Source organism: Rhamphochromis sp. 'chilingali', assembly GCF_963969265.1.
Source record: "Rhamphochromis sp. 'chilingali' genome assembly, chromosome: 2".
Lineage (NCBI taxonomy): Eukaryota > Metazoa > Chordata > Actinopteri > Cichliformes > Cichlidae > Rhamphochromis > Rhamphochromis sp. 'chilingali'.
In genome coordinates, this window is record NC_137930.1 from 67172907 (window position 1) to 67188933 (window position 16027).

At 42.6% G+C, this 16027-nt stretch overlaps 3 protein-coding genes across 5 annotated transcripts; 2 read left to right on the forward strand and 1 right to left on the reverse strand.

Annotated features, from left to right (window-relative positions):
- The first annotated feature begins 25 nt into the window (after positions 1–25).
- agk (acylglycerol kinase) lies at positions 26–4763 on the forward strand. Its single transcript, XM_080874419.1, has 14 exons — positions 26–285; positions 366–405; positions 487–566; positions 656–731; positions 833–958; positions 1074–1168; positions 1324–1393; positions 2979–3058; positions 3144–3201; positions 3417–3564; positions 3660–3757; positions 3892–3962; positions 4046–4130; positions 4251–4763. The coding sequence occupies exons 1-14, from the start codon at positions 176–178 to the stop codon at positions 4383–4385; spliced, it is 1272 nt and encodes a 423-aa protein (XP_080730545.1). The 5' UTR covers positions 26–175; the 3' UTR covers positions 4386–4763.
- A 1352-nt stretch (positions 4764–6115) lies between these two features.
- Positions 6116–11234, reverse strand: dennd11 (DENN domain containing 11). Its single transcript, XM_080874418.1, has 9 exons — positions 10627–11234; positions 10035–10134; positions 9782–9940; positions 8949–9102; positions 8702–8840; positions 8372–8503; positions 8129–8279; positions 7921–7989; positions 6116–7813 (listed from the first exon to the last, which is right to left on the reverse strand). The coding sequence occupies exons 1-9, from the start codon at positions 11033–11035 to the stop codon at positions 7618–7620; spliced, it is 1509 nt and encodes a 502-aa protein (XP_080730544.1). The 5' UTR covers positions 11036–11234; the 3' UTR covers positions 6116–7617.
- Positions 11235–11362: 128 nt separating this feature from the next.
- wee2 (WEE2 oocyte meiosis inhibiting kinase) lies at positions 11363–15578 on the forward strand. 3 transcript variants are annotated; one of them, XM_080874413.1, is made up of 12 exons: positions 11363–11670; positions 12000–12272; positions 12365–12573; positions 12756–12813; positions 13157–13326; positions 13425–13546; positions 13628–13774; positions 13848–13946; positions 14025–14110; positions 14212–14382; positions 14522–14670; positions 15058–15578. In XM_080874413.1, exons 1-12 carry the CDS (start codon positions 11521–11523, stop codon positions 15221–15223), a joined length of 1800 nt encoding a protein of 599 aa, XP_080730539.1. In that variant the 5' UTR covers positions 11363–11520; the 3' UTR covers positions 15224–15578. The 3 variants fall into 3 exon arrangements, with proteins under 3 accessions (XP_080730539.1, XP_080730541.1, XP_080730540.1); XM_080874415.1 differs by having other exon boundaries at positions 11467–11670; positions 11953–12272; XM_080874414.1 differs by having other exon boundaries at positions 11467–12272.
- The last annotated feature ends 449 nt before the right edge of the window (positions 15579–16027 follow it).

Here is a 16027-nt window from a genome sequence, read left to right on the forward strand (position 1 = left end):
TGAGTTTGAGGCTCTTGTTTTGCTTCCGACTGTTTTGACGGTACACCAAAATGCCCATGCTAGTCTTATATCTGTGAGTCTGTGACCGCTGTGATGAAAATGTGTCGTTTATGACGTTTAATGATCTGTACCACTGCGCTAAAATTGAGGTTTTGAAAACAGTTTAATCACAGTCATGGCTCGAGTCGTGAAAGTGTTTCGGACTTTGCGAAATCATTGGAAGAAAAGCACATTTGCTGTGTGTGTCTTGTCCTACGGTGGATACTGGCTGTATGGAAAACACTGGTGGGTATTTCATGCTATGAATGAGACAGAGTGCACAAATTCCCGTTTTCGCGTCCTAATTATGTATAATGTTTCATCAGTGACAGCGTCCTGCGCAGAGAGGCGTGTCTATTAGCCAGGGTAAGGTGTCACTGAATTATTACTCCAAAACACAAGTTTCCTCTTTGTGACAGTTATCCTTAACATCATCATTTGTGTTAGGAATATGGACAGCAGCAGATAGCACCACAGGAGCGAATCAGGAAAGCAACTGTGATTTTGAACCCTGCAGCTTGCAACGGGTAAGACGCATAATCTCCAGACGTCTCTCTGAGAGTCTTGTTTAATTTTTCTCAGAATATTTACAGCTTCCTGTGTTAATTTTCTCCAGGAAAGCCAACAACCTATTTGAAAAGAATGCTGCTCCTATTTTACACCTGGCTGGTGTGCAGATTACAGTAGTCAAGGTATTGTTTTCTATTTCAATTGGATATTTATCAGGTAATAGTGTCTCTGAGAGTGTCACAGAGCATGACATCACATCCAGATATTACATATCCCTCTACAGACAGACTATGAAGGTCAGGCTAAAAAACTGATCGAGTTAATGGAAGAAACAGACATGCTGATCGTGGCTGGAGGAGATGGCACGTTGCAGGAAGTGATCACAGGTTTACTGAGAAGGCCAGACCAAGTAGGTGTAATGTAATATAGTAACTGTGTTAATCTGACATCAGTTGTCTGTAATAACTATACTCAGTCTGATACGTAATTAAATCTTTCTTTTGGTGGATGTTTTCTGACCACAGGACGTCTTCACTAAGACACCAATTGGATTCATTCCACTAGGCTCCCATAATTCCCTCAGTCCAAGTCTTCATCTCCTCAGTGACAACAAGGTCAAGTAAGTAATGTTTCAGCATCACACACAAAAAGATCATTACATATTCCCACGACAAACTTCACTGGGTTGTTATCATGTCACTCAGTAAATCTATAGTACAGAATTCCCGATTTCTTCCATTAACTAGAATGTTTTTAACGTCATTCATTTTCCAGGGACATCACATCAGCGGCACTGTCAATACTGAAGGGAGAAACTGTACCGCTGGATGTGCTCCAAATCAAAGTGAGAAACTGCTTATATATTGCTCTACATAGCCTTAAAGTTACAAACTAATGTCTGTACTTATTTAAAAACATGTTGCTGTTTTTAACAGTAAGCCGGTAAACTGGATTCATAAAGCACATTTTCCAAAGTTATTTAATATTTATTTTAAAAGCCATCAGGTAAAATATATATATATATATTTTAAAAAACATATATGAATATTTATTATAATAAAAGAAAATTACAAGAAAAAATAAATGCGTTTTATCAGTTTTTGTGAGTATTTTCTGATTTTTCCATGTGACATTATTTTTCAAGTTTAAAAAATATATACATTGATTTATTTTGATGATTTTCTGTTATTCTCCTTTTGTACCACTCAAACTTATTTATTCATTGACTTTCTTTTCATATTTTGAATACACGTTGGCCTAAACGTAAACATAAACTATTATTTTTTTATTTTCTTCTTAATATTTAATATTCTCTTTTGCCATGTTGTCGACTTTAAATTCAGCAGAAGAAATAAGCAAATTTAAATTCAGGTCTTCATGCAAATTATTTCATGTCCAAGGTGTGTAGTAATTAAAAAAAGTTCTTCCCAGAGACTTCAGAATCCTTGGCACTTGGGCTGTGCCATATCATATCATCTGCAACAATATACATTTTTCCATGATATAAAAGTGTCATATTGCAGTATCTGTCCCATCTCAGTGACACCTGTTTATGTTTCCTAGCGCACACAACTGAAAGACAAGCCAGACTGTCTGACAGCAAGTGCCGAATTTCAGTTTTCAATTAGGGTTCAGTAAATAAGGAGCTACTTCAACAACCTCTAAAAAAGCACAGATCAAAACAAACAAAGAAACTCTGTGGAGTATAACCAGGTCAAGAAGGAGGAGAGACTAGCAGCTGGTGATGTGCTACCCAAAAGTAAACAGATGACACAACTGCATACCGCTGCCATATGATAGGATGAGCAAACAGTGGATGGAAATTACTGGCGTGGTTACGTGGTGGAAAAACATGACTTTAAGCAGCTCGACCCACGACACCAAATCCCAGGTAGAAAATATGAGGTATAGAGAATCATATACCCATCCCTTTTCCTGCAAATGGTCAATAATGGCCGACTCAATAAAGTAAATAAAGTATGCAATGGCAAGTTAGTGACTGTTTCTGTAATTACAAGTAGAGATGTGTGGTGCTCTGATTCTACACTCAGTCAAACTGACAGTGTTTGACTCTTAGAATATAAAATAAAATAAATACATAAATAAATTGACAACTAGCTAAGTGAGGAAGTAAATACAAAGCTGAATGCATCATTTTAAAAAGAAGTACTTTACATATACATGTTGTTATCCTTGATATTTAATGATGCACTGAAACTATTCTCAGTTCTATAAAAGTGGGAATTTAAACATGAGACATGTTCAAATGTAGTTTTTAGCCGTCAGCTGTAAAAGACTGATGGAGTATTGCTGTCAGTACCCACGTTTGTGAATGTGAGAACGAGGTGACATGTCTACTGGGAGAAACTGCATTGTTTTAACACTTGGACAGGAGTTTGACTTTGAAGTGTATGTGCTTGTTTTCCCAGGGAGAGAAAGAGCAGCCAGTCTTTGCTCTGATGGGACTGCGTTGGGGGGCTTTTAGAGATGTGGCTTCAAAAATCAGCAAGTAAGATTACTCAACACTGTAACTAGACGAGGAAGACAACGATTCTTCACATATAAGAATAATTAACCATAACGTTTCCCTACAGATATTGGTACCTCGGACCGCTGAAGACAAATGCGGCGCATTGGTTTAGCACTCTGAGGGTAAGGATGTTCTCTTTCCTTAAACATGCTGGCAAAGCGATTAATATGTCAATTTCCCCTTATTTTCTCCTGCATTGAAAATAACAGCAAACATCTCACTCCATTAACCTGTTGTAGTGTAAGTTTCACATCCTTAAAAAAACTTGGGGGTACATTTTGAAACGAGTCAGTTGGTGCAGCGGTAATGACACTATTCATTCACTACTATGTTTTAGGAGTGGCCTCTGGTCCGGGATGTCTCTGTGTCCTATTTGGCTCCCACGCTCCGGCCCCCCGACCTGCCCCCTGTGAAGGCCCCCAGGCCGAATCTGATCCACCGCATCATCCACAGGCTGAAGAACTACTGGAACCCACCAGCTGAAGGTGAGCGAATGTGACTGAACTTGAACAACTTGTAGCACAACAGCCCAGGACACTGTTTGTCTAATTGTTGCTTTGGTGGTTGTGTGTTTGGTCAGAGCTTCCAAAAGTGGAAGAGCCAGAGAAGTGGGAGGAGCAGCAGCTGTCAACGCTAGAGCTCTTTATTCAAACACACAACAAAAACCCAGTGGAGAGGGTCAGTTAAAAACCATTATATATGTAAAGCTGTGTTGCTATTCTTAGAAAAACAAAAGAAAACATCATGTCACTGCCCCTTTTAAGTGCTCTGTGCCTCTCGGAAGTTTTTGCATTCTTTATTTTAATTTTCAGCGCATCAATGACTCCCTCAGGATCAGTGCAGAGCCTCACAACTTGACCGTGGGCGAGTTCATTACTGCAGGGTCAGTAGTGTTTTTTCCTAAATTTCTGAAAGTGTGTGATTGTGCAAAATGCATTCAATGATTTTAATCCTTCTTCATAATAGCAATAAAAAAGCAGCAGACCCGACTGTATTCACTGAAAATGCCACAGAATTGGAGGCTGGTGCTTGCTGGCTGCAGCTGCCAGAGGTCAGAAATCCTTTAAAATCAAACCTGCTTTAAGGCTGTGATTCTATAAGTCAGTCTACTTCCAGAAGATCAGCGTGCGAGTTTTTGCCCTGACATTTAACTTTGCCACGGTCCCCGCAGGGCGCCTCTGGCTTCTACAACATCGACAATGAGGAGTATGAGGCGATGCCTGTGGAGGTAAGGCTGTTGCCACGGAAACTCCGCTTCTTCATCAGTGCCGAGCGCAGAGAGCAGCTCCTCTCACAGATCCAGTGATGAGAAAACAGAAGCCGAAAGAAGACAAGAACAGCGGGACAGAAGCCGAATTCGAGGGAAGCCAAAGAACCAGATGCCATCAAACCCAGAGTTCACCCTCAAAATGGATTTTTGCTTCGCCAGCAGTTTTTTAAATGATCATGAAGTGCTGATGGGGGCTGTTTTACTCCATGTAAACATAAAATATTCAGTACCAGTTACAAAAACAACTACCTTACAGGCTGTTTGCTGTATGTAAAAGGACCAAGGCTTCTTTTCTAAGCCAGTAACCCATGTACAGGCTGTCTTACAGGATGTTTACTGAAAAGTTCACTATTAACATGGTCAATAAAAATAATGTCTGCCCACCTCGGTGCAAGCAGTTTTTCTCCCTTTGTGATATTTATGTGTTCGATATCAAGGTTATAAAGCCATCAAAGCTGCACTTCTGCTGGTCTTCTTGGAAAAATTGTCGAGCTCATTTAAAGAGAAAGGAGCAAGTGACTGAGTAAAGATCAATGTGGGGACGTTGTGCCGACCTGAGTGTTTTGCAGTAGCTTGGACCTGGAGTTTTGGCACGCTGCACGGAGATGCCGAGTCTGATCGGACAGATGGCGTTAAGACAGCAAATCTGCAGGATTAAGCTTGTGGCTGCTTTGTGGGGCCCGTTGAGAATGCTGTGGGTTCATTTTGGTTTGGTTGAAAAATCTGAAGGTTTCAGGCGGAATATAAACGTAATTTCTACGTTTTTGCTAAAGAACGACTGACTTTAAATACAGTTTGTTTGTTTTTTACAGAGGAGGACTATTAAATTGAAATAGGAAAATGATGCGGTGTTAGAAGAAGATTAGATAACGCTTGAACCGTATCAGTGTTTTATTGTTTTACAATGGCAGTACAGTGAAACTGACAGTTGCTCATGCTATTGAGTTCTCGTGTACATTACTGACATCTCTTACAGTGTTTCGCATTAGTAGAGGTGAAGACTTGTTATTGTGTGATTACGCTTACAATCAAGAAAAAAAACAGTCACACTATTTGGATACGTTGCTGCATGTGTGCAATACTTTTGCCGTCTGTGACATTCAGTAATGTGAGAAGGCTGTACAAACGAATCATTTAGCTAATGCTGGTACACATCTGTGAACAGTTCCACAAAGAAGGCATTTTATACAGTGGTTTGTGTTGTGCACATTCCCTTTTTTTCTTTTAAACATTAAACATACATCTGGAAAACAAACGCTGTCAGAGGAAAGATGATATATCAGCTGATAAGTGAACAGACTAGGTAGTCAATCGTGGAAAAGCTAAGGTCATTCTGAAGTTCTCATGACAGTGTACGTAATGTTTTCAGAGAAATCAGTCACCTTGCTCTTGTAAGTTGAAAAACGTCACATTATGATAAGGCCCCATTCAAAAAACAGGGCTTAAAGGGGACCTACGATGCTCATTTCCAGGTCATGTTTTTGAATGGATACTACTAGAGTTGCTTTGCATCACTCAGAGTTCAAAATAATCCTTATTTGTCTTAAATACTTGGCTGTGGTGCAGATCTTTGACGTTTTAGTTTCTCTTCCTTTCTGATTGGCTGCCCCTCACGAACAGGAGGTGGGGCTTCTCATCTACACAGAAGCAACATCTTAAATATATAACACTGTGAAAAATGACTGTTCAGAGAATCTGCTTCCCAGACCTCGTTATTTGAAACTTTGGCCATGTTTAGTATGAGCGTATATGAGCCACTAAGGAAATGCAGAATAGGTCTCCTTTACTACCCTTTTCTTAAATATACAACACTTAGTGCATTTTATTTTCTTAACAAAGCCAGAAAAAATATGCTTGGGGTGGAGTACGCCAGAGAGAAAGTTAAAACCACTTCTTCAATTTTATACAAGGCAAACGTCAGACTTATGTGTTCCAACATGGAACAAATTATCACCGTGGTTGGCAAAGGGGTGGCTGAAATAAAAGCACTCTGCCAGCAGTATTCAAAAGACACAGTTGGCCCATTTCTAAAGCTGGGTTCACTGATGAAAGGACTGAGAAAAACAGACGGAACAGACCGAGTCCTTTCCGTGAATTTGCCCACAGAGGAGTTAAAGCTTCTGCTCGGCTCAGGACGTTACAGGGTTTTTTTTAAACGCACACAAAGAGATCTTTGTCATGAACACATCTGAACAGGAGCTGATCAACAAACAGCTTCATCGATTACGCTTTAGTTAGCAGAATTCTAAGAGACATATGAACTTCTGCTCATGAACAAGGCTCTGCAGTAGTTTGAAAAAGAAAATGTGACGGCTCATTTACAGGTGCTCCCGCTCTGGAACAACTAGATGGCTCAGACTGTAAATCATAAAAACAGCATATAAAAAGTTCAATTTAAGCGTGACTGTGTGTATCGGGAAACAGTCCCGTGGCGGACGTGGTGCAGCATTCACAATAAGAGTTACACATTCATTGAAAAGTCTTCCACCGATTATGACAAATGAGAAGCTTCGACGTACAACAATGCAAAAGGTTTCCAGAATGCGTCGATCTCCTGCACTCTGTGATATCTAAATATTGTTTAAGGTGCATGAAGGTGAGCAAGGTCCTTAGAACAGCTTTTCCCTTATCACTCAGATTCATATTGCTTCCTTTTTCAAAGGCAATTAACGTGGTCCAAAAGCTTTTTTTCCCCCCTCAACCATTTCAGGAATAGTCAGACAAAAAAACAAAACATAAGAACAGAATTACAGCTGTTATTCTGAGGTCTGTGTGATTCCCCAGGAAAGATATCTGAAGTGCACAAATTCATTTCGAGGAACCTTAAATCCATTTTTTAGACAAACCACAAGTGGACGTCAAAGTGCCGGTGACTTCACTACAGTAGCAGGTGCAATCATCAGACAGTTTACATTTTCATCCAGTGCTTCAGTCCTGGTCACTTAATCAAAGTCAAACAAGTATGCACACAAGAAAACTGGTTCAGACAAAAACAGCAAGGAGTGACTCGCAGAAGATGTTAATGGCCACAAGTCTGCTCAGCAGTATTGGTGTTTATCACCCACTGTGAGGAAGTGCACAATGTTAGGTGTCCTTTTCTTCCACAGTGGTTGGAAACAGTCTCCTCAGGTTAAGATGAGACACACACACAGAAGAGAAGAGAGCAGATGAAGTCCCAGGATGGAGGCAGTGTCTTCAGAGTCTTGTATTTGTGACCCTAGTAGGCACATATAATCCAGGCTTCCGAGTTTCCCGGGTTGAATGGGGTTCAGGGGCAGCAGAGGTTGTCTATGACCAGCGTTACATCGAAACCATAAACCTCCAGCAGGTCGGCAAGGAAGGCTCGATCTCCCTGGGGATCCAGCCCCATGGCCCTCACGTGCTCACCGGTGAGAGTGGGGTCGGCGCTTCCTGCTACCTCTGACAGGGTCTGGAAGATGCGGTTATTAAGCTCCATAAAGAACCTAAGATGAGATTAAAGGCAACTGCATTAATACGTGGGCCACACTGCACTTGTCTGAGTATGACTCAAGTCCATTATCAACCATGCAACCAGCTGTCAAGGACTCACAGGATGAAAAGATCCTCTTCATTTGATGTGCAGTCTTCACCCACCTCCTGAGAGTACAGCAGCAGTTGCCTTTGAAAAGAAAAAGTCAGTCACTGTAAAATCTAAAAATAACAAACGCTCATTTTGCAGCGTATTTCTATGACCACAAAACAAATGCATTTTGCAAATTTAAACAAAAAGAAAGAGGAGCGACACAATTTTAACGCACCTCTGCTCAGTCAGCTTCCTGTATTTCTCCTTGTCTGCTGCGGTCAGCCTGAGCAGCTGCTGCAAATGGCTCCTGTGAGTTTTCACATTCTGGTTATCGATATAGACGTCATACAGCTCCTTTTTCTCCTCAAAGATCTTCTCCGTGGTGCCTTCAAACATATCACGTGGGAAAACATGTCTATATAAAAGAACTCATCACTTTATGTTGTAAATCAAACATTTACAGTTAAACTTCACTCACAGGCCACGTATGACAGCTCTGTTTCCAGGGCAGAGATGTCGGCTATGTTGATGTAGAAGAAAGGCCGTAATTCAGGCACAGAAACTCCAATGCCAGGTAATGAAACGTTGGCCAGGCAGCAACAGCAATACACTGAGGGAATATGAAAATACTGAATGAAAACCCTCCAAAAAGAGGAAAAAACACCACACATGCTTCTCTGTTTGACTATTCGTTACATCTTGATCCCTTTGCATCACATTATTGTGAAAACAGAATGTGCATACGCAGTAAATCACATATTACTAGAGCTATAGAGAAATGTGCACAAGCTATGATTAAGCAACTCACCCCTGTAGCAGACAACTCCTACAGGTGGAGGCGAGAAGATGAGTATGCGCTTCCGAAGCAGCGCGAACTTCCACAGCACCATTATTTGCTCCCCGAAAAACTGGATGAACTGGGACATGCAGCCAGCCGGGTGGGTGATCTACAGGGTGCAAGTAGTGGCAAATGTGGTCATTTTTGGGGTTACGTTCGATGTTTCAGAGCATTCAAGACAAGGGAGCATCAGTAACCAAAGTGTGTGCTTTCAGACCTTCATTTCAGGGTGCATGCAGCGGCTTATATTAGTAACACTCCAGGTCGGGCAGGCGGTGACTAGTCCGTTTCCTGTAGGGGGAAGAATGGCCTTCTTATCCTCATAGAAGGCCTCTAGTGGAGAATACTGGCCAGGACACTGCAACTGGTGTCTTCAAGGGGATGACAAGGGGGAAAAGAAGGAATGTGAGCAGATTAAGCTTGAACTCACTTCTTTCTGCACATTCCCACCGGTGCTCACAGCTCATGTTACTACGTGGACTTTAAATTGTGTATTCAGTATTAGCCAGTGTTTGGTCCTCCTAACGCAAGATCACAGATTGTGCAAAGCAGAAGTTATCCATAAATTGCACAGTGAGATCATCTGAGGCCAGCTGTATGAAATAAATTTAACTTTTCTATTTGATTTAACCACTTAAGCCATACAGATCACACATTTTAGGCTTGCTACTGCAAAGTGTCACACATAAAATGTAGCCAAGAGTTCCACACTCCCTTCAAGTTACAGCAGATCTGCTTTAACTGTAACCCAAACCTGTGGTTGTGTCACATACTGTATTTCTACAGTCAGTGAGACTCAGGATTTTATCACAAGGAGAGCAGTGTTTCAGAAGAGAGGAGGAGAGATGCTGTTAACAGTATTTTCTTCACTCCTGTGCTAAGACTTCATAGAAAAACTGCATGTCAGTGGGTTCTTGTGACAAAAGCTGCAACTGGGATCCTGAGTTCATGTTTAATAAATGAGCCTATATTAAAGGCAGGCATATAAAAAGGAACCTGTGGGCAGGGTATGAAGAGGAAGGAAGAAAACAGCAACTCTACATGTCTGACCTGACTTGGTTCTCCAGGAAGTGCATGTAACGGTAGAGCAGAGTGTAGGACGGAGACAGAATTCCCACAGACTTCATTCTCGCTCCTCGTTCCAGCTCACTCTCCACGGGCATGTTCGCAAAACATGCCAGACCGAAGTAGCCACCCTTACGGAAATATCTGTCCAGTGGGCATAACGGAGAGCAGGAGACCGTCAGACTGACAGATTTCTGAGCCTCATTGAGCTGAAAATCTGACATGTGGAAGTACGTACATGAAGTCGCTGGTGATCCGATGAGAACCGCTGGCCATTGACTTGAATTCAACACCATCCAAGTTGATGTCATGAGGCAGGCACCACTCTATCATATTCCCTGCCATTCACAAATACACACACACAATAACCCATGAAGTCACTCCCTACACTGTCTACTTTCATCCTGGCAACTTCCTCCAATCCTGCATGTTAGTCATGTGTTAGCCAGAGGTCAGGGAGAGTAAGAAAGCAGTGACTCAGCCAACACAACTATGTAAAACGTGAAGAAACTTAGGAATTAGAGAGTTCTGATCAATTCTAAACAAGATCTAAGTGGAAGGATTTCCCCTTTAGACGATTTGGGACTTCAGTAACTTATTTTTGCATGAGCTTTAAAGGATGTTTGACTTTTGTCTCGTGTTGAAAGGTTGCCTCACAATAGTTGAGGTTATTTCTTCATTGTGGCTTTTATGAAAACCGTTCAGCATAATGCACGGTTGCACAGATAAAGATGTCAAAACATCACATGATCATCATTTCTGCGGTTACGCAGTCCATGTCTGAGAATTTTAAATGCGAAGGATAAAGAGACCAAAGTCTGCTTGCTCACCTGATCTTGTATCAAAGGTAACCACAAACACGGCCACTATCTGGTCTTTTTCCTCCCACTGATCCTTCACTGAGAGGCCGGGGAAAGGGGCGTTACGGTCTGTACCGAGAGGCTGCGGGCGATCCCAGCCGTGCCCGGACAGTTCGGTTCGGCCCGGGCTTCCGTCCCCTTTGACAACAACAGCAGCTGTCACATTGCGTGTCGGACCGGAGGGGATGATGATGGTGGTGGCGTCGATGGTGGTGCTGCTGCTCCACCCAGTACCAGCCGCAGTGTCTGTCGGCGCACTTTTCTCCGCGGAGTCTTCTTCTCGCGGCGGCTGAGGCGTAGGTTGAGCCGCCTGGTTCGGATCGGGCGGTGGGATCTCCTCCCAGTCCAGGAGCGGGGCTCGGTCCGACTGTTCCACCATGGTGCTGCTGCAGCCTCCGAGGACACGAGAAAGAAGGGGAGAAAATACACAAAGCTCCGACGTGCCGACGTGTCGAGCGGGTTAAGCACGGCGTGAGAGACGGATCATGCTTTCCTGCTGCTCGCGGAGTTGTTTTCTATGTATTTGTAAGCGTGTCACATCCACGGACGGGGCTTCTTTTCCTCCTCCTGCCTCACTGTTTTGATGACGTAGCCCACTTCCGCCCACGTGTCTATATTACTATTTAATACAGTGACCTATTTTTTTTTTTTTTACATTTCCCCTGTCAAATACACAAACTTTTAAGTTACTTACAACAATGAATATTTGCAACTGTCCTTAATAATGACTGTAAAGCGACTTAATAGGCTCATTTAAAAAAATCTTTTAATGAATTTTTATTCTTACTTTCAATGTCAAATGTTAGCTTTTCGTAATATCCCCACACTACCCTAACATTAACGAAATATCACATTTCTTTACTAATGCTTTACGTCAAGGTGTTTCTTCAATTACCACAACTCAACCAATCAGAGGGTTCGATGACTGAAACCGGTGGCGTCATTTATTTAAACAGGAAGTCATGCATATGTGGCGCGAAATTCAAGCGTTTTGGCGTGGATGGTCATTTGTTTGTAAGTATACGTGATAAACACACGTTATTAGGGGTATAAGCAATATGAGAAACATCTTTCGAGCTTAATGTTTTTGCTGGCAATAATAAAACAACTGGGCGGGGAACTAATTAATTTGACTTTTAGTGGGCTGCTTATAGTAACCCTTTATCCTACACTAGGCCTCTGGCTTTAGAGGTGTGGGGGTGTAACTGTAAACTTGTTACCTCTATGAACAAGCAGGCTTCACATTTTGTGCATAACATCGGTCCAGATTTTAGCACAGCACTGTTGTGCTCTCAGGTGTAAAAGGATATGGCATTATAAAATAAGCCATTCCCCAATCTCAGGCCCCAAGCATGGCTACTTTATTTGATGGAATCAGCCAGCAGCTAGATTTTTCTAGCTGTGGAGAAGAGAGCAGCAGCAGCAGCAGCAGCGGTGACAACTCTGATGACAGCACCTCCAGAGTCTACAGTCCCACCTCTGCCTGCAGGACCCCCGGAGCGCAACGTCACTTCAGTAGAAGCAACTCTTTATGTTCCCCTCAGCACTGTACCAGCCCCATACCTTACGCCTCCTGGAGGAAGCTGAGACTGTGTGACTCTCCCAGCACACCCAAGGTGGGGAAGAATATAGAGTAAAGATGCTTCTGTTCCCCGTCTGTGTGCTTGAATGATGTTTGTTTTTTCTTTGTCTTTCTCTCTTTCTATAGAGTTTGCTATCAAAGGCCTCCCAGCCTTACTCCAGTCTTAAGATAAGTCGTCAACAGCGAACTCTGCGTTTTGCATCAGCTGCCGCAAACCTAATCACAGCACCTCTCGTCAACGTGAATCCTTTCACCCCAGACCCGGTGCGCAGGAACAGCGAGCAACCGTGGAGGAACAGTTGTAGAAGTGACGATGATGATGACTTTGGCCGCAGGTATGCGATTCCACCTTATTACATGCTGGCTGTCACAATAAGAATCTCCAACTGATGACAAAAATGCTTTCAGGATTCAAATTGAACTAGTTTTGGTCTAAACTTAGAGACGTGTCCTGATACACAGGCCGGACTTTTGTAGTTCTGTATATAAAGGGCTAAATGCCCTTTCTGTATTCCAGGTTTAAACACAGCCTAACCTCATCTGAAGAGGATGATGACGCCTTTCTCCCACCAAAGGTACAAAGCTATTTTTACCAGTACTTGTGTTGAATGTAGCCCTCCCCTTTCAGATGCTTCTGATATGATTTCATCATCGGGCTTTGTCATCTTCAGCTGCCTCCTCACTTTGTGTTTTGTCCAAAAATGACATCCTGCCAGCCCTACTTCCGGAATTTCTACAAGGAATCTCTAGCAGAAAGAAAACTGCTGTCAGAATCCTCACAAAGTGATTTCCTTGTGGACTTATTACCATATTTGGTGAATCATCACAGAAGAAACCCCAGTTCTCCTCTCATGCGGAGTGACGTGTGCTCTTTCTTTAGAAATCTTTCCTTCTTACCATGTCTGTTTAATCTGGCAGAGACGAGCTGTCCAAGCCTTTATGCTGTCACGCTATGAGAGCGAATTCCTGGAGCTAGAGTGCATTGGTGTGGGTGAGTTTGGTGCAGTTTATAAGTGTGTGAAGAGGCTGGATGGTTGCTTGTACGCCATCAAGCGCTCCAGACGACCCCTGGCAGGCTCTGCCAATGAGTGAGTCAGCACCGTTTCTGTTTGGCTAACACACATCAGCCCTCCCTATCGTTTAAACACCTTCACTGATAAGATTTTTTTTTTTGTTCTTTTATTAGGCAGCTGGCCCTAAAGGAAGTGTATGCACATGCTGTGCTTGGGCACCACCCACATGTTGTCCGATATTACTCAGCATGGGCTGAGGATGATCACATGATTATTCAGAATGAATACTGTGACAGTAGGTTTCAAATCGGCATCTAAAGTAGAATATAAAATGAAGGACGGCGTTGATTTTTGTCTTCCCGTGTGTGTCCCTCAGGTGGAAGTCTTAATGGCGCTATTGTAAAGAGGGAGGCAAAGGGAGAGCTGTTCACAGAGGCAGAGTTGAAAGATCTGCTTCTGCAAGTGTCTGTGGGTCTAAAATACATCCACGGCTCAGGCCTCGTTCACTTGGACATCAAACCAAGTGCGTCTGTTTGACCACTTCTCCCTTTGGACGTTCATTCACTGCCTCGTTCCTAACAGTTTTTTCTTTTTAGGTAATATATTCATTTGCCACCGCCCCAGCGCAATTGTGACGGGTGAGAGTGAAGAGGAAGAAGATGGAAACCCTTCAACCAGAATCATTTACAAAATCGGTATTGATGTTGAATAAAGTGCTACCTTTTTGACCGATTTATTTTTGTTACCGTCGGCTGACTTTGAGTTTTCTGCAGGTGATCTGGGTCACGTGACATCAGCCACCAGTCCTCAAGTTGAGGAGGGGGACAGCCGCTTTCTGGCCAGTGAAGTCCTGCATGAGGTAACTGTTCTGAATGCTCATTCGCATTAGAGGAAAACTGGCTAGTTGCACTTTCCTGTTTTGTGGTAATTTCACATTTCAGTTGTCTCACTGCTCCCCAGGATTACAGTCACCTCCCCAAGGCGGACATATTTGCCCTGGGCCTCACGGTGCTGCTGGCTGCCGGGGCTTCTCCTCTGCCGCTAAATGGAGATCAGTGGCACAGTCTTAGAGAGGGGCGTCTCCCCAAGCTGCCACAGGAGCTCTCGCCTCCCTTTAGATGTTTACTTCAGGTAATTCTGTAACCTTGTTGTTTTAAAAATATTTCATTTAATGCTATTTAAACACTAATTCTTAGTTGCCACCTGTCTAAATATCATTTTTACTTGTTATAGCTGGAATAGCTTATCTTTAGCACTTTTTCTCTGTCAGTTGTTGCTGGAACCAGACCCAACAAGGCGGCCATCTGCTAGGGAGCTTTGCAAGCACACAGTCTTGAGGGAGAAGAGGACTGAGAGGCTGGCTGCTCAGCTGCGAAGAGAGTTGACTGTAGAGAGGTTCAGGACCGCCATGCTTGAGAAGTAAGAAGAAAACTGAAAATAATTTAAGCTGCAGTCCCCAGTTCGAAGGTTTCAGACCCAAGTCGCACTTGAAGTATTGCAGTAATTAATGGAGATGATGGGAGACTTTCAGAGTACTTATAAATCACTTATAATAAATAAATGCATTGTTAAGGAAGTGAAATCCCAAGAGAAGTTATAGGCCCAAGTGTTGCTTCTGAAGCGGTGACAATGCAAAAAAATGCACGAATCGTACCAGCAGGTGGTGCTGTTTCATCTCAGCAATGCTGTAGTAGTCGCCTGTGACAGCCTGTAGTAACCTCTCATTCCTATGTTCATATTTAACAGGCTGGTTTTGGTATCTTAATGACTAATTATAGTCGAAAACACTTTCATTTCCCCTTTCAGAGAACTCCAGGAGGCCCGTCAGGCAGCTTTGTCACCCAAGCAGAACAACCTACAGGGGCACAGACCACCTGTCAAGATGGGCTCCCTCCCCAAACCAGGGAGGAGGCTTGTTGGTAGAAAGACTGCAAGATCCATGAGCTTTGATTGCCCAGGTTATGAAGTCTGAGATGACGTGAAGCCTAATTTTCTGTTTTTTGCTGTGGTGTTTACTGTGACACTCTGCCAAGAAGTTGTGGTAAAGAATGCAGCAGAAGGCAATGTAGCGTGACTCCAGCAGCAACCGTAACAGAGACGATCGCTACATAATCTTATTTTACGTTGTGACTCAGACTTAAAGCATCGGGCAGAACTGTTTTAATTATATTCTTGACTCAAACATGTTCCAGGTGATAATTTTAACATCTCATAACAAGTGAAGACCAGTATGCTTAACAAGTCAGGCACTTGGTTGTTTTTTTTTTTTTCTTTTAAAACCTGTAAATAAACATTTTAAGCATCTTATCAGCATTTTATTTTGTTTTGAGTAGACTGTTTTATTTTGTTTTCCTGTGTCTCTGTGGTGACCTTTGTAATCCAGAAGATGAACAGGGACTTTCCAGTGTAGTGTTGCTCTTATCTATAACTACAGCCAACTGTATTTTGGGCTTGAAAAGCATGAGCCACCATACTGTGAAAGTTATTTGAAAGGCTCTGTTTGTCATAATCTTGAATACCAACTGGAGTATAGGCTTCCCCAAGACAGATCCAATTAGATTTATTTACCTCCCCCCCCCACACACACACACACACACACACACACACACTTTTTTTTTTCTTTTTTACGAGGCCACATTAGCACTGCCACTGATTCTTAACACAATACTTGCATAACTGCATAAATTCTAATAATAGTAATATATAAATATTTTCCTGTCACAATTTCTAGAGGCATTAAATGGCAAATATGTTATTTAAATAGTCAAAGTAGGTG

What these genes read in the sequence shown, in the direction of transcription:
- agk (XM_080874419.1), top strand. Translation starts at nt 176, where the DNA reads ATGGCTCGAGTCGTGAAAGTGTTTCGGACTTTGCGAAATCATTGGAAG. An exon ending in TACTGAGAAGGCCAGACCAA is followed by an intron (nt 959 to 1,073) that starts GTAGGTGTAATG and finishes TTCTGACCACAG; the next exon opens with GACGTCTTCACTAAGACACC. An exon ending in GGCGAGTTCATTACTGCAGG is followed by an intron (nt 3,963 to 4,045) that starts GTCAGTAGTGTT and finishes TCTTCATAATAG; the next exon opens with CAATAAAAAAGCAGCAGACC.
- dennd11 (XM_080874418.1), bottom strand. Translation starts at nt 11,035, where the DNA reads ATGGTGGAACAGTCGGACCGAGCCCCGCTCCTGGACTGGGAGGAGATC. An exon ending in TTCCTGGAGAACCAAGTCAG is followed by an intron (nt 9,103 to 9,781) that starts GTCAGACATGTA and finishes ATCCCCTTGAAG; the next exon opens with ACACCAGTTGCAGTGTCCTG. An exon ending in AGAGCTGTCATACGTGGCCT is followed by an intron (nt 8,280 to 8,371) that starts GTGAGTGAAGTT and finishes ATATGTTTGAAG; the next exon opens with GCACCACGGAGAAGATCTTT.
- wee2 (XM_080874413.1), top strand. Translation starts at nt 11,521, where the DNA reads ATGCTTTACGTCAAGGTGTTTCTTCAATTACCACAACTCAACCAATCA. An exon ending in GCGTGGATGGTCATTTGTTT is followed by an intron (nt 11,671 to 11,999) that starts GTAAGTATACGT and finishes CCCCAATCTCAG; the next exon opens with GCCCCAAGCATGGCTACTTT. An exon ending in CTGGCAGGCTCTGCCAATGA is followed by an intron (nt 13,327 to 13,424) that starts GTGAGTCAGCAC and finishes TTCTTTTATTAG; the next exon opens with GCAGCTGGCCCTAAAGGAAG.